Source organism: Vanessa cardui, chromosome 17 (genome assembly GCF_905220365.1).
Source record: "Vanessa cardui chromosome 17, ilVanCard2.1, whole genome shotgun sequence".
Classification (NCBI taxonomy): Eukaryota; Metazoa; Arthropoda; class Insecta; order Lepidoptera; family Nymphalidae; genus Vanessa; species Vanessa cardui.
In genome coordinates, this window is record NC_061139.1 from 2,099,262 (window position 1) to 2,123,353 (window position 24,092).

General features: G+C 35.0%; 2 protein-coding genes across 3 annotated transcripts; one reads left to right on the forward strand and one right to left on the reverse strand.

The window, feature by feature from the left end:
* Nucleotides 1-3,798: 3,798 nt before the first annotated feature.
* On the reverse strand, nucleotides 3,799-12,811 carry LOC124536740 (nucleolar MIF4G domain-containing protein 1 homolog). Its single transcript, XM_047113322.1, has 12 exons — nucleotides 12,516-12,811; nucleotides 12,068-12,296; nucleotides 10,909-11,546; nucleotides 10,748-10,838; nucleotides 9,925-10,137; nucleotides 9,052-9,173; nucleotides 7,672-7,868; nucleotides 6,499-6,674; nucleotides 6,012-6,193; nucleotides 5,184-5,348; nucleotides 4,600-4,731; nucleotides 3,799-4,113 (listed from the first exon to the last, which is right to left on the reverse strand). The coding sequence occupies exons 1-12, from the start codon at nucleotides 12,708-12,710 to the stop codon at nucleotides 3,817-3,819; spliced, it is 2,637 nt and encodes an 878-aa protein (XP_046969278.1). The 5' UTR covers nucleotides 12,711-12,811; the 3' UTR covers nucleotides 3,799-3,816.
* Nucleotides 12,812-13,205: 394 nt separating this feature from the next.
* LOC124536741 (outer mitochondrial transmembrane helix translocase) lies at nucleotides 13,206-20,689 on the forward strand. Of its 2 annotated transcripts, none has more exons than XM_047113323.1 (8): nucleotides 13,206-13,551; nucleotides 14,213-14,321; nucleotides 17,663-17,807; nucleotides 17,908-18,075; nucleotides 18,180-18,308; nucleotides 18,944-19,083; nucleotides 19,504-19,632; nucleotides 20,291-20,689. In XM_047113323.1, the coding sequence occupies exons 1-8, from the start codon at nucleotides 13,379-13,381 to the stop codon at nucleotides 20,450-20,452; spliced, it is 1,155 nt and encodes a 384-aa protein (XP_046969279.1). In that variant the 5' UTR covers nucleotides 13,206-13,378; the 3' UTR covers nucleotides 20,453-20,689. The 2 variants fall into 2 exon arrangements, with proteins under 2 accessions (XP_046969279.1, XP_046969281.1); XM_047113325.1 differs by having other exon boundaries at nucleotides 14,225-14,321; nucleotides 19,504-19,602.
* The last annotated feature ends 3,403 nt before the right edge of the window (nucleotides 20,690-24,092 follow it).

Sequence of the window (24,092 nt, forward strand, 5' to 3'; positions counted from 1 at the left end):
AGATGAAAAGCCAAACAATCAATGGAAATATTGTTATACTTATTTAACAAATACTAAACTTGATACTCTTCGTCCATCAAACATTTCGATTAGATTAGTTTTGTCAGACAACGGGGCCCCTAAGTAACGCTGAGTTCACACGCAGTCAAGCAGTTGCTATTTTGCCTTTGGTTAATTCCGGCCAAAAATATTATCGATCAGTATATTTTATAATAACTACGCATTATTTTTAAACAAAGATTGATCGATCGATATGCGTAAAAGTAAATTGCGGACAAAACACACCCACGTTGTAAATATCGGTATAATTCATGTACGCATTATGCTAGCGTAGATAATTCCATCGGATGCGAGACGCGAGTAGACAGCTTGTTGCCACCCGAGCTGCGTGCATGCATCGCATTACACGAGCATGAATTACAACTTGATTCGAAATTTGCGTTTACGCAATTTTCATACTTCAGGGCTCGTTGATATAAAACAGTTTGGTTTGGATCATTGAAATGCAAATATAGCAAATGAGTAGCACGTTTACTGATGCAAAATATAATAACACAGATCGAATCTACCAATAGTTGGCTCATTAAGTAAACAAATGTTTTATTATTGATGCAATATAAATTTTTTTTCTCAAAAACTTTAAGTTATAAGTACTATATTTTAAAGACATATTTTGAATCTCTATGTTTTAACATTGTATAATTTACCTAAAATACCGCTTTGTTATGATCATATAAGTTAATATATTAAAAATCACCGGTCATAATAACTATTATCGTCATTGTTTGTGCCATTAGATAATAAAAATGTAAGTACGAAAATATTGGAAAAATTGAATTTATATTCATAGTTTCCAATATTTTCGTACAAGTGTCTATCATATATTATGATATACAATACAATATACATTGAACAGTTTTAGAGTTTTTCGTTCGTTTTTTTTATTCGTTTCGTTTTTAAAAAAACGATTTTATGAGTAATAGAATATTTAATTGACTTCTGAAATTTTTGGACATATGAGGTATTCTTCAAGTTAAATAGGTAAATTATAGCTAGGTACGATTATTTATTCCGTGGAAAGTTAGTTTAATACGGATAGATATAAATTACCAATAATTTCGATTAATTGTTAGACAAGGTTAGGTATTGATTTTATTAAAACCGCGACATTATTATTAAATTATTTTGATTGGACGGAAGAGAAAGTCTTAGTATAAACGTTGTATTGTTAAATAAAAAAAAAAATACAAAGCTCCTACACCAGTTCCATTTCTCGTGATAATTTTAACCGAAGACGCATCTCAATGATACTTTATTTGACAAAATCGATTGAAACAATTTATGGAGTAAAAAAATCGTTTCTTATTGGTACACTTTATATTATAGTTTTGCAATAACTTTCAAACCCTGCCTTAATTGCTGGTACAAGGCAACAACCTCACTAAATTGATAGAAATCACATTCATTATACATAACATTATGGAAATCAATTTTTACAGTCGGCTGGTCTCCTTCACACCTCCTGCGTTAACAATTAAATCAATTAGAAATTTACATAGTTCAATCTAATACAAAGGTAGGTAGGCTTATTTATACATAAAATCTACGAACGCACTGGATAGGTATTACCTATATTCTCATATATATTCAATAAAAATGCGAAAGTAAGTCTCTATACTGTTTAAGTTTCTTTATTATGCTGTATCGAATAAATCAATGAATTGATTTTAGTGTTGTACGATTCAAGCTAGAATGGATAATAGGCTACAAGGTACTTTATCCACCTTTTCAGATGTGTTAAGGATAAAGGATTATGATATGAGTTTTGGGAACATATTTATCACAAAATTAATTCCTAGCAGTAGATACCAGATGGAAATTAATTAGCAGATAATAGCTGTGACGACTTTTGAAAAACGATTTTTTATTCACTTAAGGTACATTATGTATATTTCAAGAGTAAATAAATATTTTTTTATAATTAAGTATTTAACGAGAAGCTTCTTTGTTATCAACAAAACACGCCCCATTTAAAAAAAAAATAAGATGCTAAAATTGTTGAACACCTTTTTTTAGTTATGTACTTATTGTGTAGATATTAATAATTTTACTACTTGCTTTTTTATAATTTTAATGTAAACAGCTGCATACAAAACGGTCATTTGTTACGTTATATTTGAACAATAAAGTACCAGGTAGACTGGCTGTCGTTGCTATGCTAACTGATTCATTTGCTATCAAAGTTTACCGATTGTAGATAATAACTAGTCCGAAGGCAGACGCTGATAAGATACCTCGCATGACAACGGCTGACTGTGGGGTGTATCTGAAGGTATAGGCTTATATTTGCATAAATACTGTCCACGGGTTACATAAAACTGGTAAAAAGTGTATGTACATTTTATTTGTAATTCCTTTCCAAAGCTAGTAGATTCTTTTTGACAAACATCTGACTAAAATCCATCTGCATAATTAAATAAGCCAAACTTTTTACAGTGGGAACTGTAACACGTGCTATAACATTTTATTTTTTTTATATTTCATTTATTCATTGTTTCGTGCAGCATATTCCTTGCGAGTTATTGTACTGTGTAAGAAATAATATACCAAAAAATATTTGTATTGATACAAAAGTTTGATGTGCTCCTGGTATTTTTAAGTAATAACCATTCAGCTTCTTTTGGTATTTACAATTTATTTAAAATAGTTATACTTAATTATATCAATTACATCAACCAGATCCTGTGTACAAAACCCAGCTCAGATCAGATAAGTTTTTAAAATAAACTATTTTTGTATGGTGTTGGTTGGCGGACGAGCATATGGGCCACCTGATGGTAAGTGGTCACCATTACCCATAGACAATGACGCTGTAAGAAATATTAACGATTCCTTAAATCGTCATTGTGCCTGTAATTACACTGGCTCACTCATCCTTCAAACCGGAACACAACAATACTGAGTACTGTTGTTTGGCAGTAGAATAACTGATAAGTAGGTGGTACCTACCCAGACGGGCTTGCACAAAGCCCTACCACCATATCTATCGTTCAAATAATATTTCATTCGTCTCAGTAATCACCTCGGAATCTCGCTCTATAAGAGAATGGTACTAAGTATTATATATGGTAGTACCAACAAATGTAGTTGTACATCAAATGTATACAGCGGACATAAATTAAAACTGACAGAATCAGTTTCCGTTTCATGTAAGTAATCTTGGAATAATCTTATGCACTTTTTTTATTGATAAATGCAGAATATTATACGCAAGGCATTTATATCACTTTGTAGTTGTAAAGTAAAAGTAAAGTAGTAAAATAACAGCCTGTACATTTCCCACTGCTGAGATAAGGCCTCCTCTTCCATTAACCCTCTCCGGGTTTGGAACATATTCCACCACGCTGTTCCAATGCGGGTTGGTGGAATGCACATGTGGCAGAATTTCGATGAAATTGGACACATGCAGGTTTCCTTACGATGTTTTCCTTCACCGCTGAGCACGAGATGAATGATAAACACAAATAAAGCACACACACATATATATATAGTGGTGCTTGTCTGGGTTTGAACCCGCAATCATTGGTCAAGATGCACTCGTTCTAACCACTGGGCTATATCAGCTCTGTTACTTACTTTGTAGTTGTGATCCGTCGAGTACGTTTGTGTAGGTACACTCCACAAAACATATCGTTGAGATATACTTAGGACTGTTGTGTTGAAAAATGTGGACCACTGTACCCTTAAATAATTTAAAATCCTTACGCAATAAATACGTTGGCTAATGAAACACATAACTCTTTAACAAATATTTAATCAAAACCTCAACTTTGTTTCGTGCATTGTCAATATCTTATCTACTTCTACAGCTCTTTCCTTCAGTGTTGCCATTTCTTCCTCGCTTAATATCGTAGTCTTTTTCCCTGCGTTTTTAATTAAAAAGTGTTGTATAAACAGTCGAAGACTTTCTCTGAACATGTGTAATTTAGGCGATTTTGATATTCTGTGGAAGACTTCTAGCGAGGCTTGGAGGTCAGCGTTCATGATGATTGCGAGAAGTATTTGGCGCATGAACCTGACTGATTTCTTGTTTAGATCTGAGAATTGTATTATCTGTAAAAATAAAAAAAGTATTTACTGCATTCGTTTTCACTCGTTCAGACGTAGGTGACTAGTGGGTGTTTCGCGGGTGAGATCTGAGAAACGAAAATTAACCTCTGTTGTTTCTTTGGGTTCAGAGTTTTCCATACCATATATCATCAAAATTCGTCAATGGCTTAGCCGTGAAAGCAGAACATACAGACGGACAATGTTACTTTCACATTAATTATATAGATTACAAGATTACTCGAGAAAACGATAATTAGATTGTCATTTACTTATTAAGATGTAGCTTTTTGAGACAAAGTGAGATAAACCCATCGAGCATGCACTTACTAACTTGTGAAATTTTTCAGTTCCTCTCGGTAACAGGGCGGGTTTTACCATTAGGAATTATAGGAAATACTTTTTCAATTACTCCTTAAAAGGGTAACATAACAGAAGACGTTTAAAGACAGTTGTTCTTATACTTATATATAATTAAATTTTATATGTTACCTTTAAAACGGAGAGCGGCAATCCCTTCTCCATAATAAGATGAATGAGGAATTGTCCCAAGTTCGTCATAGCTTGCTTCGAAAGCGATTCGAGGTCTTTTATTTTATCCCAAACTGTATACTGTATCGAAAGCTGTAACAAGATGTATTATCAATAAACGTATATTAAATCATTTATAGTTACAATATATGTTCTAATATATATATATATATATATGTTTAAGCTATGTCTATTATGACCTCAGATGGCTTAGTGGTTAGAATGCGTGCATTTTAACCGATGAATACGAGTTCAAACCCAAGCAAGCATTGCTGAATTTTCATTTGCTTAATTTGTGTTTATAATTCATCTCGCGCTCGGCGGTGAAGCAAGACATTGTGAGGAAACCTGCATATGACTAATTTCAATGAAATTTTGCCACACCTGTATCCTCCAACCCGCATTTGAGCATCGTGGTGGAATATGCTCCAAACCTTCTCCCCAAAAGGGAGAAGAGGCATTAGCCCAGCAGTGGGAAATTTACAGGCTATTGATGACAATGATTGATGTTGATTGATTGATGATGATGAATGATTGTCTATTACCTGATATTTCCTATCGAAACTACACAACTTCTCTCCTAAGACACTGTAATATGGATTATAAGTCTTCTCTTGGAGACAGCAGGCCAATAACACGTGCACCACTTCACGTTCCTGCTGACCCTTTAAGCCGAGATGCTGAAGTTTCTCGAAGGCATCCATGTAGTCCTGAATATACAGAAAATAATTTCACACAAACTAAATGTAGCTTACATTGTTTTATATTTAAATAAATCTTGTTTAAATAATGCTATCCTATATATTATAAATAGTTTCTGATCGATTTTAAAAAGGGAGACATCCTGAACCAAGAAAAATCTGGCACTGAGGCATAATTAAAAAAAAATAAGCCTTCATTGCTGTTTTTGATAATTACATTCTACTAAGGTCCAAAACAATTTGTCTTTTGACGAAGCCCTCCTCCAAAATTTTTTCTACTCCACTATCTCTATCTCTTACAATTGAGATCGTCATTTTGCCAAAGTTTCATTTATCGATCTTTAGACCCTTTGCCATTCAAACAACATTCTTATATTAGGACCAGAGATATCAGTTCTCAAATAAATGCGCAAATACAGACCCTCTGTATCTTCCCCCGTCGAAACGGTTGAAGACTTTATTTGCCTTAACGCGACGTTTCTTAGATTCGTTTAGTCTCCTTTTAAATAGGATATACCATAAAAAACTGGTAACGCTTTAGAAATAGGGGGCAAGATTTACAATTTACGATATTTGCAGTATCCTGATAATGTCAACAGTCAATCAAGCATATAATTGGTAATCCATACCGTAAATTTTATTTGTATATTTTATACCAAAATGTATGCTCACCTCAGCCGACATGATAACACAAAATATACTCCGTCGAACGTCCGTATTCATGCGCTGTTGTCTAGCAAGTTCTAGAAGCTTCTGGTCGGTGGACGGGAGTGGTTTGGCAGACGGCTCCGCTTCTTGGACTCGGTTGCCTTCCCACGCCGAACCTACTACCCACCACTTGCCTCTCTCATGAGCTAAAACAAATTTAGGTTGAATTAATAAAAACCTAAACCGTGATTGCGCAGTTTGTTGGGGGGACTGCTACGCATCATGCGATGATTGCCTGGATGTATATCCAAAGAGTTTTAACCTAACCTATCCTCCTTAAGAGGGAAGAAGTATCTGAGTAGTAGAACATTCAAAGAAGTTCTTTCTAGAAATAAAACCCTAAAAAAACAAACAATATGACACCGTCGTTTGCCTGATAATACATTAGTATTACATACAAGTCGAGTACAAATTTCTTTTCTATTTTAAGTAAATAAAACTATTTAATTACCTTTCAACAAATCTTCTAATCTAATATTAAGCGGTGTGATGTAGTTCCCTCGTCGTACAACGCTGCGGCATGCCTTTATGAGATGTTCCACATAGGTCGGGTCGTAATTAGGTATTTTGTTTAGATTATTATTTTTAACGGCTAGCAACACTTCTACTAAGAACTTCACTCTCGACCTGCAAATGAGTAAGTAAGTTTGAGTAATTGTTTCTGTAACGATTCAGTAAATTATTATTTTATTTACGGAATTTTTGTTTAAATTGATATAATTTGTAAAAAAATATTTTGTTTCTGTAATAGCGTCACAGATTGAATAGTTAAGATTATTTAGATTAACGTGACACTTTGTATCTTATTATTTGATAGTTTGCTCGCTAAAGGTGCTTTGATGTGGGACCTAGCTGGGACCTAGTGGGGGGGGGTCACATTGGGTCACTCACCCCCTGTCGGCGGCGTGGTGCGCGTGCGCGAGGCGCGCCTGCGAGTCCGTGGGGGGGGGGGGGTCACATTGGGTCACTCTCCCCCTGTCGGCGGCGTGGTGCGCGTGCGCGAGGCGCGCCTGCGAGTCCGTGGGGGGGGGGGGGTCACATTGGGTCACTCACCCCCTGTCGGCGGCGTGGTGCGCGTGCGCGAGGCGCGCCTGCGAGTGCGTGGGGGGGGGGTCACATTGGGTCACTCTCCCCCTGTCGGCAGCGTGGTGCGCGTGCGCGAGGCGCGCCTGCGAGTCCGTGGGGGGGGGGGGGGGGGGGTCACATTGGGTCACTCACCCCCTGTCGGCGGCGTGGTGCGCGTGCGCGAGGCGCGCCTGCGAGTCCGTGGGGGGGGGGGGTCACATTGGGTCACTCACCCCCTGTCGGCGGCGTGGTGCGCGTGCGCGAGGCGCGCCTGCGAGTCCGTGGGGGGGGGGGGGGGTCACATTGGGTCACTCACCCCCTGTCGGCGGCGTGGTGCGCGTGCGCGAGGCGCGCCCGCGAGTCCGTGGGGGGGGGGGGGGTCACATTGGGTCACTCTCCCCCTGTCGGCGGCGTGGTGCGCGTGCGCGAGGCGCGCCTGCGAGTCCGTGGGGGGGGGGGGTCACATTGGGTCACTCACCCCCTGTCGGCGGCGTGGTGCGCGTGCGCGAGGCGCGCCTGCGAGTCCGTGGGGGGGGGGGGGTCACATTGGGTCACTCACCCCCTGTCGGCGGCGTGGTGCGCGTGCGCGAGGCGCGCCTGCGAGTCCTGTATGAAGGCGCGCAGGCGGGCGGGCTCGTCTCTGCGCAGCAGGCCGCCCGCGCTGCGCAGCGCGGTGAGCACGCACTCCATGCTCTTCTCGCTGAGCTGCGACACGAGCCGCGCCAGGATGTCGTACAGCAGGCACGCGTGGTAGATCTGAAGAGAGAATAAGATATTGTGTTCACTTATTTAAATAAATAAATAAATATGAGACAACATCACATATAGTACGACACAAATTAGATGTAGCATCGGAAAATGCAATGGAATGAAAATAAAACCGATTATTGTCGATTTACACAACCAATAGAAATAGCTCCCTATCGCGCCATTCGACACTATTCGTCGCTATAGATTCACGCGTCAGAGAAACCAAGTGCATGTAAATCGACGCGTCAAATTGACGAATACATTAGGTCATATGATATTACAAGTTATTACATTTGTACAAAGACCATATTCGCATGAGAAATAAATATTGATAATTTGGGATAGCGTACTCAATTCGGATGTGATCGGTTTTACGAATTTTGCCGATGCGACATCTAAGTTGTGTCGTACTACTACACATTACTCTGATCCCAATGTAAGTAGCTAAAGCACTTGTGTTATGGAAAATCAGAAGTAACGACGGTACCACAAACACCCAGACCCAAGACAACATATAAAACTAATGATAATCTATATCGACTCGGCCGGGAATCGAACCCGGGACCTCGGAGTGGCGTACTCTTGAAAACCGGTGTACACACCACTCGACCACGGAGGTCGTCAAATTTATTATCGTCGTATTTATTTTCTATCTCCTTATACTTTTACCAATTTTAAGACTGTTTAATGGGTAAATCTGTGTACCTATATAACGAAAATATCTCGACAAATCCTGCATTAAAACTCAGGCCAATTTAAACACAAAAAGAGCTTATGTACAATAAAAATCTTTTTTATAATTTTTTTGTTAATAAACAATGATGTTGTGGTAAATAAATATGTTATTAACGCGCAAAAAGTGAAGACTAGAAAACGTCTTAATTGGGACGTTTGCCTTTAGTTGTTTTACGTAGTAATATGTTATAATACATCATAATTACGTAGTCATACGTTTTGCGCTATTAAAACATCTAGTTATCCCTTTTACGTATTGTTTTTATCAAGCTATCCTTTTTACTTTTAACGAAATGTAAAAATAAACTAAAATAAACGGTCCCCGACGCGGCACTTTTTTCCTTTTTTTAGTATGGATATAACATATCTGTTTATAAGAATATCATTGTTAGTAAATTAAATTATGATTAATATTAAAATATTGTATTTAACTTGTAAATTTATTAGTGAATACCTTAAAGCAATACAAATGTGCCAAGCAAGAAACGAGATTGTCCAGGCGTTTATCTTCTACCGGTTGTGGTGTTTCCAACATTTCGTCAAATTTTCTCGATAACTCTTCTAAGAAATGAGCTCCTGTAAAAAAATGATTTCTTTTATGATACCAGTTATTTTTGTATTTACAACAACAACAACAGCCTGTAAATTCCCACTGCTGGGCTAAAGGCCTCCTCTCCCTTTGAGGAGAAGGTTTGGAACATATTCCACCACGCTGTTCCAATGCGGGTTGGTGGAATACACATGTGGCAGAATTTCTATGAAATTTGTCACATGCAGGTTTCCTCACGATGTTTTCCTTCACCGATGAGCACGAGATGAATTATAAAGACAAATTAAGCACATGAATCAGCGGTACTTGCCTGGGTTTGAACCCGCAATCATCGGTTAAGATGTACGCGTTCTAACCACTGGACCATCTCGACTCGATTTTTGTATTTATTACTCGTATATTTTAACATTCAAAATACATTTTTAATAGAAGCCCCGATAGTCAATAAAACTGGATTGTCTATCAATAAATAATGATAGAATATCCTGCTCAGAATATAGATCGTATATAGCTTTTTTTTTTATTGTATAGGCGGACGAGCATATGGGCTGTGAGAAATATTAACTATTCCTTACATCGTCACTGCGCCACTAACCTTGGGAACTAAGATGTTATGTCCCTTGTGCCTGTAGTTACACTGGCTCACTCACCCTTCAAACCGGAACACAACAATACTGAGTACTGTTATTTGGCGGTAGAATAACTGATGAGTGGGTGGTACCTACCCAGACGGGCTCGCACAAAGCCCTACCACCAAGAGATAGCTCTAAAGTTTACCTATTTCCGATCCTACATTGGCATGAAGAACAGACACCAATGCGGCATGTTCCGCGACCATCCGGTCCGGTGTGCTGGCCGGGCTCACCGTGGCTTCAAGCCAAAGTTCTGTGAGAGCTGTATTCACTGAATTCCTACTGTTGTGTGAGTACAAGTTTTCAATAGACGTGCAAGCCCAGTGCAAATTCGTACCAGCTAATTTGTTAAGAACACCTGAAACACATTACAAATTTTGCTATGTTATTAAGGCTTACTTTAAACCTTCTTACTGATCTATTGGTTAATTATTTTCGACTTCCATTGCATAAGTAAGTAAGAAGAGTTTGGATCTTTCTGTCAATACATTCTCGGGGTAATAAGTGACAACCAGGACCTTGGAAGATGAATGTATTTGCTCATTGTCTTGGAAAACTCTTAATACTAGGGGTTATATGTCTGAACTCTGTTCGATTTTGGCTTTTTTATCAGATTATGAGAATGAGTGAATAGAGACTTTGAGGAATAGTAAGCATTGTTTTCGTTTTCAATGGAACAATTTTGGGAATTTAGATGTTATGTGCCTTTCGGCTGCAGTTATGCTGGCAGTATCACAAGACTATAAAAAAAACGAATACAAAAAAATTTAGCATTACTGTGTGGTCGAATATCTTTTAGAATAATTGGGTGGCCTAAACAGGCAGAAAAACAGGGCAAGACAAACCCTGCCAAGTTAAAAATCCACTTCTAAGAATTTTGATTTTTTTTTTGTATCAATATACAGATTTATGGAGTCAAACGAAAAATCAATTGTTACAGATAACTTAAAAAATATATTTTATCTTACTTTTAATTTGACGTTTTAGTTGCGCTAATTGTTTGTCAGAAGCTGAGTCCTTATTTCTTAAATGTGGAGGAATATAAATTCCTTTTTCTTCCTGAAATAAAAATTAGAATAATTAAGTTCTATTTCAAATTCTGCCTTCAAATTTAACAAATTTTTAGTACCTTGATGATATTGCCTTCTTTATCCCTTTTCCTTCCATAGATATCTTCCCACACATCTGGCTTTTCAGCCTTATCAGTTCTAGAAGCTTCATCAACTTTATCATCTTCATCTTCATCAAACGCTCCATCTAAGTCTTCATCACCTGATAAGTGTGACACTTCATCTTCACTAAACACTTTATTGATATCTTTTTCAGATACAATTTTCATTTTGTTAGATTTTTTGTCTGGTTTATTTAATATTGATTTTTTATTACTTTTTTCATTATCTGATTCACTGTGTTCACTTACATCTTCATCATCACTAAAGTCCTCATTATCTAAATCTCCTGCCTCGCTATTATCATCTTCAAATTGGTCATCATCAAGTCCAAATTCATTGTCATCATTATCTTCATCATCATCATCTATTTCTTCATCAACTTCCATTTCATCATCAGTCTCTATTTCGTCTTCAGAGTTATCACTATTATGTTTGCTTTTATTTTTTTTATCTTTGTCATTGCCTTTAGGCAGTTCCTTGCCAGTGACTACTGCAAGATCTTCTTCAAAATCAGAGTCCCTTTCAACCTCGGCTAAATGTTTTTCTGCTGCCACAATTTGTTCTGATGTTGCCCTATCACAAATTTCCAGAAGATCTATACGTAAAATTTGTAAGGAAATAAAAATATTATAAATAAAGGGAATTTACAGGAAATAATGAGGTATAAAATCTAATCACATATGTGACTTTAACTGACAAGCTTCTAATTAAATGTTAACTTTAATTAAATTAAGCTAAAATATCATGATGTTTCTTGTTAGAAATTGATTAGCTCATGATAGATCCAATCCATCTTTACCAGTAAGAACATTTAATTTTAATTTAAAAATTGTTTGTTTCCATAGTTCCAGTGACAGATATTATTTAGAACTTGGAAAAAAAGGAACTACACATAATTACCTCAAAAAATTAGGCCTTACTTGTAGGTCATTATTTGTTAACAATTCACCTTAGCAATATTAATCTATCTACTCGGTCTTAATATAACATTATGCAAATTCAAAATGATAGCCACAATATTTTATCCATTTCGCTCCCACCTGGTATCAATATCCATACCATACGCCCATATATTTACGACACAAATATTGATTAATTATTATATAAAAAGGATACAGTCAAGTCCGTCATCAGCAAAGTAATTATTTTTATTCTTTGATTTGTTCAATCCAAGTTGCTTTTCTAATTTTCTTATCATCTTATCCTCTTCTTCATTAGCCTTTACCATGATCTGCTTTCTTTGGGAATCCATAAGGTTCTTTAATTTCTCTGTTTCCTTCTTTTCTTTGGCTAGCTGCCTTATCATTATCTCTTGAGCGGTTGGCTGTTTCTTTGGCTGTAATATCTGTAATTTAAATAATTACAATTCTCTAATTCATGTGCAATGTGTGCAGTGCAAAATGTATATATTAAAAGGGCAGAATTTTATAATAATTAATTACTCATTTAAGATATATGACTTACATACAATTTATCTTAAAATTTCAATAAAAATATTCAGATAATGTCTATAAATGGATCTACAATACATCTTATATCATATTTATTCAAATAATATACTCACTTTACTATCAATTTTTTGTTCTGAGTTATCAATTGGACGTTTAACGAATTTTCCAGCAGTAGTTTTAACATTAGGCTCATTTTTCTTTTTTAAATAATGCTCCTTTCGATGAATTTTCTTCTGTTTTCTTTTTTCTTTTCGAAGGACTTTGCGTGTGTTTGTAAACTGTGGCCTATTTGGTTTAACTTTCTTCATTTTAAAAGTTTATGTGATTTTATAAAATATTAATATGTTTTAGGAGGTTATATTTGTTGTGGTTTATAACACATGAAAATGACGTTACTTAGACATTTTCCTTCAAATAAAAATGACTTTGACATTACTAATGTCATTAGTTCTTAGTTATCAAAGACAAAAAAAAATGTGATTCTCTGAAATTATAATTATGCAAAGGAATTATGTTTTTTACTTATATTTTAATAGGTATTAATTTGGTATATCTAATTAAATTTATAAATGATGTAACTGCTATTTATATTATGACTATATTTTCAGAGTAAATTAATACTAGGGGTAAAAGTGTATGCCTAGGTTAATTGTGATTATTTTTTTATTTGTTTAGATTAAATTGTATTTAACAATAAAACACTATAATTTTAGCTATAATAATATAAATAATGCTTAGAAAATTACGCAATAAACACAAAAATAAAATCAGTTAAATGAAACGCCACACAAATGAAAAAAAAATTGTCTATGAATAATGAAGTACGGCACTGACATGAAATTCACCTAGTGCTCAGTACGGGAAATTGCAAAATTCTCATTCTTATTTTGATTTCTGTGTTAAAACTGAATAGCATAGCTATAAGAACAACAGCTTTGTGTTAACATCTTGGTAACATTGCTAATAGTCACAAGGCATGATGGTGGAAGGTTCAGCATTTACGAGGAACGATGTGTTCCAAATGGCAATACGCGTTGCTTTTGTGTCTGCCGTGACTTATTTCTCTATAAAATGGCTTGTGAACCAAATTGATCCAACGTCTAAAAGTCGAAAGAAGGCTGAGGAAAGAGCGCGGGAACAGTTACGCAAGTACGTATTGATTTTTGAAACAAGTGCACAATGCAACCTCTACCTGTAAAAACTTTTTATCTCTTCAGCCTCTAATTCTTTTAAACTTTTAGTTATTCGTTTTTAATGCAACTATATTTAAATTTGACCAAAACCATTTACCAAATACAGTACAACTTTTTAGTCTTTTAATTTATTCTACATTAATGACTTATGTTAGATAAATACATTAGAGAGATATCTATTACATGAAAGTATATATGTATATAAATGACTAGCAACTATGTTTAATTACCAGTACGCGTGACAAATAGTTTAATAGTTACAAAGGAAATATATCACTATGGTTGAGCTATTAAAGTTCTATTTTTCAGTTCAGAAAGAGAAGTGCGTCCAATCAGTTCACATGATAATGGATTAAGTACTTGTGATTCATTCTAAAAATTTGCATAGACACATATAAAATCTTCTTTGAATGAGACCGTCATTTCAACTTCTAAACGTTTAGTGTTTATTTCATTTAATCATTGTTTATGTTAACTGTAGACTAAAGATTACTTAGATATTAAAATTTTTTTTTTAACCAAAGAGTATTTTCTAAAAATTGATGGTCTGATTTAATTCTTATTTATGGTATAAGAATGTAATAAATAGTTGAAGTATAGAGCTTGTATGTGTTAAGGATATCTTGCAGAGCCGGACTTGGCGGGCGACACTCATTGGTGCTGGACAAACTCACTGATCATGAAATGATTATTGCGTCACAGCTTGTCGTGCCGGAGGAAATCAACGTAAGTAGCATCATAAATTCTTTAAAATGTTACATAACATATTTTGTTGACAAGACCACATATAGAAGGTAGCTTACAAATATATCATCAGATTTTACAATCACACAAATATAACTCTTAAAAGTCTATTGTCAAAGCATAAATCCAATTTCATACTTATTAGAAAGTCAATCTTTGTGAATGATAGTGCCCTTTTAGTGTGATGAAAATACTTAAAAGTCACTTTTATAGAACACTGAATTCAAAATCAAACTTTTAGGGAATTTAATTATACTGCATATTTTATTGTTTATTATTTCTAAGTATAATAATTTCATCAGATCCATATCTGTTTATCGCTATTTAAAATTATAAATAATTTGTTCTAAGATTTTACATGACTATACTTTAGTTAAAATTTGTTCTTATTCTTGTTTGTGAGTGAAAGAAATGTGAACATCAGTCCCATCAGAATGAAAGATTTGATAAAAAGGTAAATTGCAGCGATGGATTGATTAATTTGCTACTTTAGTTGAGATTAGAAAGATGTTATGAGTTACATGAGATAGGAACAATGTATTAACAATAAAAATAAAAATTTAAGAGATGGAACTAAAATAAGTCATAAGAATAAACCGTTTGATATCTATAGAGATACATGTTTTTAAAAATTATAAGAAAAGATTAAGTTGAAGGATGAAAATTTACTAAAGATGATGATTGAATAAAATTCTTGAGGCTTTTCAATATATGAGCTGTTTCCAAGATACACTCAATTTATATTATAAGATTATTCCAACATGTAATTATTATTTTTTTGGAGCAATTATGCAAATATATTTCGCCATTAAAATTAACTTTTATAAATAATGCATTAACTAAAGAAGATATAATTCCGAATTAAGTATATCTGCAGTATACTATCTATTTCTTCTCTTGCAATATTATTATTAATAATAAATAAGCACCCACTAAACATAACAATAACATAAAATAATTTATGTTAATAAGATCATATTTATAGATTTTTGATTTCCGCGATACATTATCTTGATCTTATCGAAAGTTACGTAATACTTTTTTTAATAGATCTAACTTGCCTTGTCCTTGATTTCCAAAACAATATATGTTAATAACATACGTAACTTTTTTTTCATTAAAGCTTACATAGTACATTGTATTTAAAGTATTAATCACTTTGAGCTTGTTTGTTCTTTTCAGTAGTTTACCTACTAATTATTTTTACTGACTGTGTATTTAAATTTAATTAATCTAATGAAATGATGATTCATATTTCGTTTAAGAGTCTGTTTACAGAAAGAATGGTTTTATTAGAATTTTTACTAGAGTTAACTTAATATAATCTAAGTAAAACTCACGTCATTTTCGACTTACGGTATAGATAATCAAAGTGTAGGTCTAGGGATGTTTGTTTCTATCGTATAAGTTGGCGGACGAGCTCATGAGCCAGCTGATAGTGAGGTTACCATCGATCATAGACGATGACCTTTAAAGAAATATTAATCATTCCTTACATCGCGAATGCGCTAACAACCTCGGGAACAAGATGTTATGCCTCACTCATCCTTCAAACCGGAACACAGCAATACTGGGTACTACTGTTCGGCGATAGAATATCTGATGAGTGTGTGGTACCTACCCAGACGGGCTTGCATACAGCCTTACCACCCAGCGAATACTATATACAGTATCGTATTGTTATTATAGTTATGTAGAAAAATTTATATATTTGATATGACTTGGCTTTGATAACATAACAGTTCCCCGAGTTAAAAATATCTTACCATCTGACTGTACTCAGCTGTTAATTGCAATAATGATCAGTAACGGCTTAACTTCCTCGCCAAAACGAATAATTATTATCGAAGTTACAATGATAAATTAATTAATAAACACGTCAATAGCATCAGATAAATTTAACATTTGTAACAGTTATGTATTTATTTATTTATACACCTCTATGCTCAAGTGAGATCGCTTTGTTTCAAAATTGGTAAAATGCCAGAAACCTAACGTACATCCGATAAGTGCCTATTTTTAGGTAAGTAAGCTAGACCGAAATAAATACCGTAAAAGAAAAAAAAACGTCATAGTGTATAGAAATCTACATCAATGTAAAAAAAGAAACTTATATGTATGCAAGTAAAGCCTGTAAATTTCCCACTGCTGGGCTAAGGCCTCCTCTCCCATTAAGGAGAGGGTTTGAAACATATTTCACCATGCTGTTCCAATGCGGGTTGGTGGAATGCACATGTGGTAGAATTTTCCTTCACCGCTGAGCACGAGATGAATTTTAAACACAAATTAAGCACATATATATAGTGTGCTTGCCTGGGCTTGAACCTGAAATCATCGGTTAAGATGCACGCGTTCTAAGCACTGGGGCATCTCAGCTCATAAATATGTTATTGAAGTTATTTAATACGGCAGAGTCTTGTGAACAAGACGTTCGTAGATAATGTCGAAATATCGAGCTCCACCAACAATAAATAAAAAACATGGTGAATATCCTATATTATGACATTAATAATAAAAATAACAATGTTCTTTTAAAATCTCATATATATGGTGTGTCTAAACTATCAATTCAATATGTACTAGACAACTTTTTGTGTGTGCAGTTAATACTAACGCGATGACATTAAAATATAATTAATTAATGGTGAAAACTTGTTGTGCTTTTAAAACCATATATCTAAGACTAGATCGAAAACTTAACGCCAAAATTATATGTTAAGTTTCATTACGAATGGTTCTTTAGACGCGTTTATATAGATATAAGGCTGTCGTATAGTTTACATTTTTATTCGGATTTTTATTTAACCTTCCATACAGGCTTAAACCATTGTAATATGACAAAAAAGTGAAGTCTTCCTTCTTTTTCCTGCCCGTATCCCAATCTATTCAAGGAGACAGTATCTCCGTGTCTTTTCCTTCCATTCTCCTATATCTATCTTTCTCACACATTTCACCCATGTTTTCTTAAGTCGTATAAGCCGTATACGTCTTTGTCCTATAAGCTTATATCTGCTGCATATATTGTTTTTGTCACATCGGAGTTGATATAAATAAACAATTAAATAAAAATATCATTATTTTTATTTAATGATAATATATTGATTTCGGGATATTTACCATGTTTTTTATTTTTGTTCGGTGGAGCTCGATACCCGATCAGTCTCGTGAACAAGACATTCGTAGATCATGGTAAATATCCCGAAATCAATAACATTAATAATAAAAATAACCATGTTAATTTAAAATCTTAAATGTAATTAACTTGTGTATCACGTGTAACGGAGCCAAGTGAACTATTATAATATGTCCATCTTAAATTTCAGGTCAACTGGAAGGATATTGCTGGTTTAGATCATTTGATCAATGAGTTGAGAGAGACAGTCATCCTGCCTATACAGAAACGAGAACTCTTCGCTGATAGCCGGCTCACACAGCCGCCCAAGGGTGTCCTGTTGCATGGACCACCAGGTACGCTATACATCACAGTTCTCGATCTATTTATGGAAATAAAAAAAAATCATTCGTTCTTTTTTCAAATTTGATATTTGACGTAATTTTTCTTTTTTAGGCTGTGGTAAAACACTGATAGCAAAGGCAACAGCCAAGGAGGCTAACATGAGTTTCATCAACTTGGACGTTTCCCTTCTGACTGACAAGTGGTACGGCGAGACTCAAAAGCTCGCCGCTGCCGTCTTCAGCTTAGCGGTCAAGTTGCAGCCGTGTATCGTATTCATTGGTAAGTTATTGCTAAAAAATAAAAAAAGTAATAGATTAAAGGCCAAAATGCTACAAACCCTTCTTGTTATTCTTCTTAAATATCGGTATTTGTTTGTTTTATAGATGAGATAGAGTCGTTCCTGCGCACGCGCACGCAACACGACCACGAGGCCACGGCTATGATGAAGACGCAGTTCATGTCGCTGTGGGACGGACTCATCACAGACCCCACTTGCACTGTCATCATCATGGGTGATTATATTATTATTATTAATCATATTAGTTATCTTGTTCTTTGCAGGGCATGTTTGTCTAATTATCGCACCTAGTTCTAATAATGAAGTATAAAAATTCTGACAATTTTCTTAAAACTCATAGGATTTAAAATCTGATAATGAATATCAATCAATAACTAATAGTCGATATTTTTTTATTTTTTTTTTTTAAGAAAATTCGATTTCTGTTTGTCTGTGACCCCTTTAATTGATACATTCATTGTCTAAAACAGCACAAAATCCAAAAAACAAAAATATATAAGAAAATAAAAATTGAGATAAGAAGATGATTGATTTTTTAAGGATATAAAAAATCAATTTAAAAAATTATTATATATAATAATAATATAATTATCAATCGTATCGAATCAATTGTATGTACCATATAAAATGATGCACAGTAAAATATGAATATGTGTCGTTCCTCACATAATAATATAATTATCAACCGTATCGTATCAATTGTATGTACCATATAAAATGATGCACAGTAAAATATGAATATGTGTCGTTCCTCACATAATAATATATTTATCAACCGTATCGTATCAATTGTATGTATAATATAAAATGACGCTCAGTAACATATGAATATGTGTCGTTCTTCGTCAGGAGCGACGAACCGTCCGCAGGACTTGGACCGCGCGATCCAGCGGCGCATGCCGGCCACGTTCCACGTGCCCATGCCGGGCGCCGCGCAGCGCGAGCGCATCCTGCAGCTCATCCTGCGCGCCGAGCCCACCGCCGCAGACGTACGTGCCGCCCGTGACGTCACCGACGCCCGTGCCGCTCGTGACGTCACTGACGACGCCCGTGCCGCTCGTGACGTCACTGACGCCCATGCCGCTCGTGACGTCACCGACGACGCCCGTGCCGCTCGTGACGTCACTGACGACGCCCGTGCCGCTCGTGACGTCACTGACGACGCCCGTGCCGCTCGTGACGTCACTGACGACGCCCGTGCCGCTCGTGACGTCACTGACGACGCCTGTGCCGCTCGTGACGTCACTGACGCCCGTGCCGCTCGTGACGTCACCGACGACGCCCGTGCCGCTCGTGACGTCACGGTGTCACGTCACGGGCGTCGGCGGTGATGTCACTGACGACGCCCGTGCCGCTCGTGACGTCACTGACGCCCGTCGCCAGTTGCTAACGGTTCGCTCTCCCCCCAGATCGACTACGGGCGCCTGGGCGCGGCCACGGACGGGTTCTCCGGTTCGGACCTGCACGAGCTATGCCGCCAGGCGGCCGTGTACCGCGTGCGCGACCTCGCCCGCGACGAGCTCGCGAGGGAGGAGCAGGTGAGCACATACAGACGCAGGCTTTACATGTGTCGATTTGCATCAGAGTTATGTGTGTGTGTGTTTATTATAATAATATCATTTGTTTCATACTACGTAGTGATGGAACTCCTGAAAGGCTCACAGTTAGAAGCGATATGTGGCAGAATTTTTTCAGCCAAGAAAACCCTACAGTATATCTATGAAAAAACAATACGAGAATACTTTAAGAAATATGGGTTTTACATATTACTTTTTATACGATAATACACTGGGTCAGTCAAGGGACTCGTATCGCATCTTGCTTTTGATTGTTGAGGTGCGTGGCCGTGGCTGACACCAACTCCAAATATAGCAATAATTATAACTACATTATATAATCGTAAATCGACTTTTAAGTAGTCTAATATTTTTATTTTCATTTCATTTTACTTAGGACCTCTAAAAATATGAATACGCAATTATTTTTATTAGGTACGTTTTAGTGCATATTTTAAAATGTGTTTTGTTTGAAGTCGGTTTTTCTTTATGTTAAAATTTTTATTTATTTTTTATTGATGTCGTTGCGAAGGTTATTTGCAACCTTTGAATTGAATATTTGTGTGTTATCCATAAAGATCTATATTTGAATCTGTAATTCAAATTTCAAATGTCACAACAACTATATAATCTGTTGCAGTGTAAACATAACAAGTCGAACAGTTCGGACTCCGACGACGAATACGTGGACGCAGTGCGACCCATCACCATGGAGGACCTTCGGCTCGCCCTCGGCAAGCTCAAGGAGTCCAAGATCCAGTGCGGCACCCTCGCGCCCAACATGCGCATCGAGCTGGACTAGCCAACGCCCGCCCTGGACGCGACCTAGGCTAGGCTAGGCTAGGCTAGGCTAGGCTAGGACCGACGACACCGGCGCTGGAGGTTGGTGTCGGAACATTTTAGCGATTTCGTCATCAAAAATTGGGGATTTGTTTAGCCCTGTCTTGTATATTTTCGTTAAGTTAGGGGTTGTCCATTAATCACGTGATCTTTTTTTAGCATTTTTTAACCCCCCCTCCCCCATTGGTGATACGTTGTGAGGTTTAAGAACACCCCCCCTCCCCCTTCTCAACATCACGTGTATTTTTAGTACCTACAAGGATTCTTAAAATTTTCTGAATATTATCTTAATTTAAATACAGGTATAAACTAAAATCTTATTTTATTTTGAAAATAAGGACCATTGTTTAAAAATCGCGCATTAGACGAAAAAATAAATACACGAGATATCTTACTACACCCCCCCTCCCCCTTGTGTTATTTTCGTGATTTTTATCAAACCCCTCCCCCCCCTTTCAAGCCTCACGTGATTAATGGACAACCCCTTAGTGAGGAGTACTGAGGCTTAACTTATTAACAGTTTTGTCATGTGCTCGTTACACCAGAATCAGTTTTAGTTCAGAAATGTTTTTGGTGTTCATTATATTTTGGCTTCTAAATTTAAAATTTTAATATTTCGGTTTGTTAAGTTTCAATTATCTTTTTTCGTCTCGAAAGTTATTAATACCAACTTACATACATATTCGTCCATTGTAGTTATGGATGGTTGCTTGTATAGTGATTAGACTTAAACATATTTGAAGTACCTAATTAATGTGTAAGAAGGCACGATTTGGTATTTCGAGTTATTATATATTGTATGTTAACAATATAGACTCGGTTACAGCAACGTAAGTCTTCTCTTGTAAAGCAATAACAATTGCATCATAATCCAATTTGAGGTTTTTTTTTTATATTCTGTTTCATGATCGTTATTCCATTTTTGAATTTTTATTATATTCGTAAAGCCGAGTTTCCTGCTTCCATATTTTTAGAATAGGTAGGCATCACGTTTTTTTTTTATAAACATGTGGTTTAATTGTTCAAAATCTTCTGTATTCAAGTAGGCTCATAAAAGAACTCCTAATTTTATTACAGTTTTGAATTAAATGTAACATTACCACCGACTTCGTAAGTAGATTCTACAGAGGAAAAAAAAATATATTTGATTAATTATAAAATAAAGTAGATTTATTCAAGTTAATGTATAATAGGCAGGTGAACTTCGTGTATTTTTGAAATGTTTAGTTACATTTTTGCAGGAAACCCGGCTTTAAACAAACATAAAGTTGGACCAAATGTTGGATATAATTTCCAAATATTGGTCCTTTCCCTCGTTTGTGCCCCAAAGATATTACGATAGCGTTAACTAGGCAGAATTAAGAAACTGATACCTTGTTTTGTTTCCATTGATATTATGTCATTCGAATTTGATTCTCGTATGTCTATGTAAGTATTGTTATCATTATTTTGTACTTTCATAACTAATACTTCATATAACAGTTGTACAACTATGTTTTTATTTAACATTTAATTTATTTAATTATATCTGTTCTTTCAATTTGATTGAAGGAATGAAACCATGTTATCGATTAACTGAATATTTTGTGCTTATATTGAATGTAGCTTTTTGTTATCTGTGCTCGATTTTTTCCTTATTATATTGTCATTCTCTTATTTTAAAATTTTCAATACTATTTGATACAAATTTAAAGTGCTTTCAATTTTTAAATAGAAATTTAGTACTGGTATAATAAGATCTATAAGATGCAGTGTTGGTTTTAATGAGTATTTTAAAAGGTTAAATAATATCAGAACATTATTTACGAATGTTAATATTTTGTAGATAATCTATCGGCGAAGAGTTTATGATTAAATTTTATTAATTATCTGTATATTTGAAATTATATACTATGTCCGACGTATTGAAGATAATTGTTACAATTGAAAATTATTTAGAGTAACATTAAATTAAAGTTTTAAAATATATAAAAAGTGCATGTAACTGAGTACACACGACAGAAGTAAAACTTCTTTAAGAAGCAGAAACATTACAAGAAGAAGTTTCACTGATGTTTGTATATAAATGAATGCTATATATGCTACACTGTGAATCACAATATTGAAAATAAGTGTTTAATTTTAAAAGGAATTTAATAGTTCACGCTGCAGATTTCAAATTTGTTTATTAACCGTTTTTAATTAATTATCTTTTGTTTTTGTTCATTGAATTTAGACCAGGGGGTAGAGTTGTTATTTACTTTGTCAAAGGCTATGTGACTATATACCTAGGCTTTAGGTATTTGGTTATTCGAGTATTTATACCAATACATTAATTAATTGTATGTGCTGTTCTTAGGCGTGTTAAATATATAGGTACGGGCTGTGTTTTACTTTACTATTGTGTAACATACGTTGCGTTTTTTTAGGTTATAATTATGTCATACTGACATTGAAAATGGCGGGAGTTTTTTTTCTGTTATCTATGTTTTGTGGATTTATTGGTGTTTTCGTTGTCAATAATGTTTCGTTTTATAAACTTAGTTTCCAAATTATGCACTGGGCTTGTTTATGTTTAAAATAAGATGTTTTGTAATTGTCCAATTGTTAATTTTGTAGCATAAAGTGACTCTGTATTTATTTCTGCGTGACATTTAGTTGATATTACGAATAATGTAATATTTTTGTTACCATAAAGAATTACTTCTGAACTATGCTCTATCACCTTCTTTCGAATGTCAAATCACTAACATTAGAAAGAGAGAAACCAATGTAACCAAACACTTGTTGAATAGCGTAAAGAAAAGTTATTACTACAGTGACACGATACTGAACAGTAATATTACATTACAGTGTAATGTAATACTTAACACTTGTATTGTATTACAGTGTAATGTAATGTATCTTTTATTGTCTAAATTATATTTTTTTAATTTAGAAGTTTTTTTAAATGTCTAATGAGGCATAGGCAGTATTCATGTCAGTGTGACACTTCATTTGAATTTTATGAAGAATATTCCTAACAAGCATTTTTACCGTTACTGAAAGCAAAATTCTAAACGTATGTATGTATGTGTGGGTTGTGAGTATGTTTGTTTTAGTGTCACTTGCAATTTAATGCTTCCAACGTTTGGTTGTGCGCACGACTGTTGCAATAATTAAGTTTGTTTTTACCGAAAATAGATTAACAAGTATTTTATAAGCGAGTTTTGCGCTTTTAAACATAAATGAGGTTATACATTGAAATTATAATATACATATATAATATACATTTAACAACGCTTCTAATGTGTATAATTTAAAATTAATTTATACACGGCTATTGATTGTTACACAAACAAGATTAATATATGTATAATTTAATTAACCGTTCTTCATTTGGTACTCAATCAGCAAGTGTGATTATCGCTTTACCAAATTTGATATTTGTTAGGGTACGATACGCAAGATTTACTCATTTTAAAACAACATCAAAATCTATACTGCAGAATTCAATATGCCTAAGTTTACTTTGATTACAACGAAAACAATTAAATATTTGTGTATTTGTTTTAAAAAGAGTAAATATCATTCGATATTAGTAGAATATTTTATATGTTCTTTGCATTGATTAAAGTTGTTAT

Excerpts from the sequence above, each read along its gene's own strand:
- LOC124536740 (XM_047113322.1), bottom strand. The coding sequence starts at position 12,710 with ATGAAGAAAGTTAAACCAAATAGGCCACAGTTTACAAACACACGCAAA. Across the intron at positions 7,869-9,051 it reads CACATTTGTATTGCTTTAAG|ATCTACCACGCGTGCCTGCT; the intron begins GTATTCACTAAT and ends TTCTCTCTTCAG. Across the intron at positions 5,349-6,011 it reads GTGTTATCATGTCGGCTGAG|GACTACATGGATGCCTTCGA; the intron begins GTGAGCATACAT and ends CTGTATATTCAG.
- LOC124536741 (XM_047113323.1), top strand. The coding sequence starts at position 13,379 with ATGATGGTGGAAGGTTCAGCATTTACGAGGAACGATGTGTTCCAAATG. Across the intron at positions 17,808-17,907 it reads CCTGTTGCATGGACCACCAG|GCTGTGGTAAAACACTGATA; the intron begins GTACGCTATACA and ends TTTCTTTTTTAG. Across the intron at positions 18,076-18,179 it reads GCCGTGTATCGTATTCATTG|ATGAGATAGAGTCGTTCCTG; the intron begins GTAAGTTATTGC and ends TTTGTTTTATAG.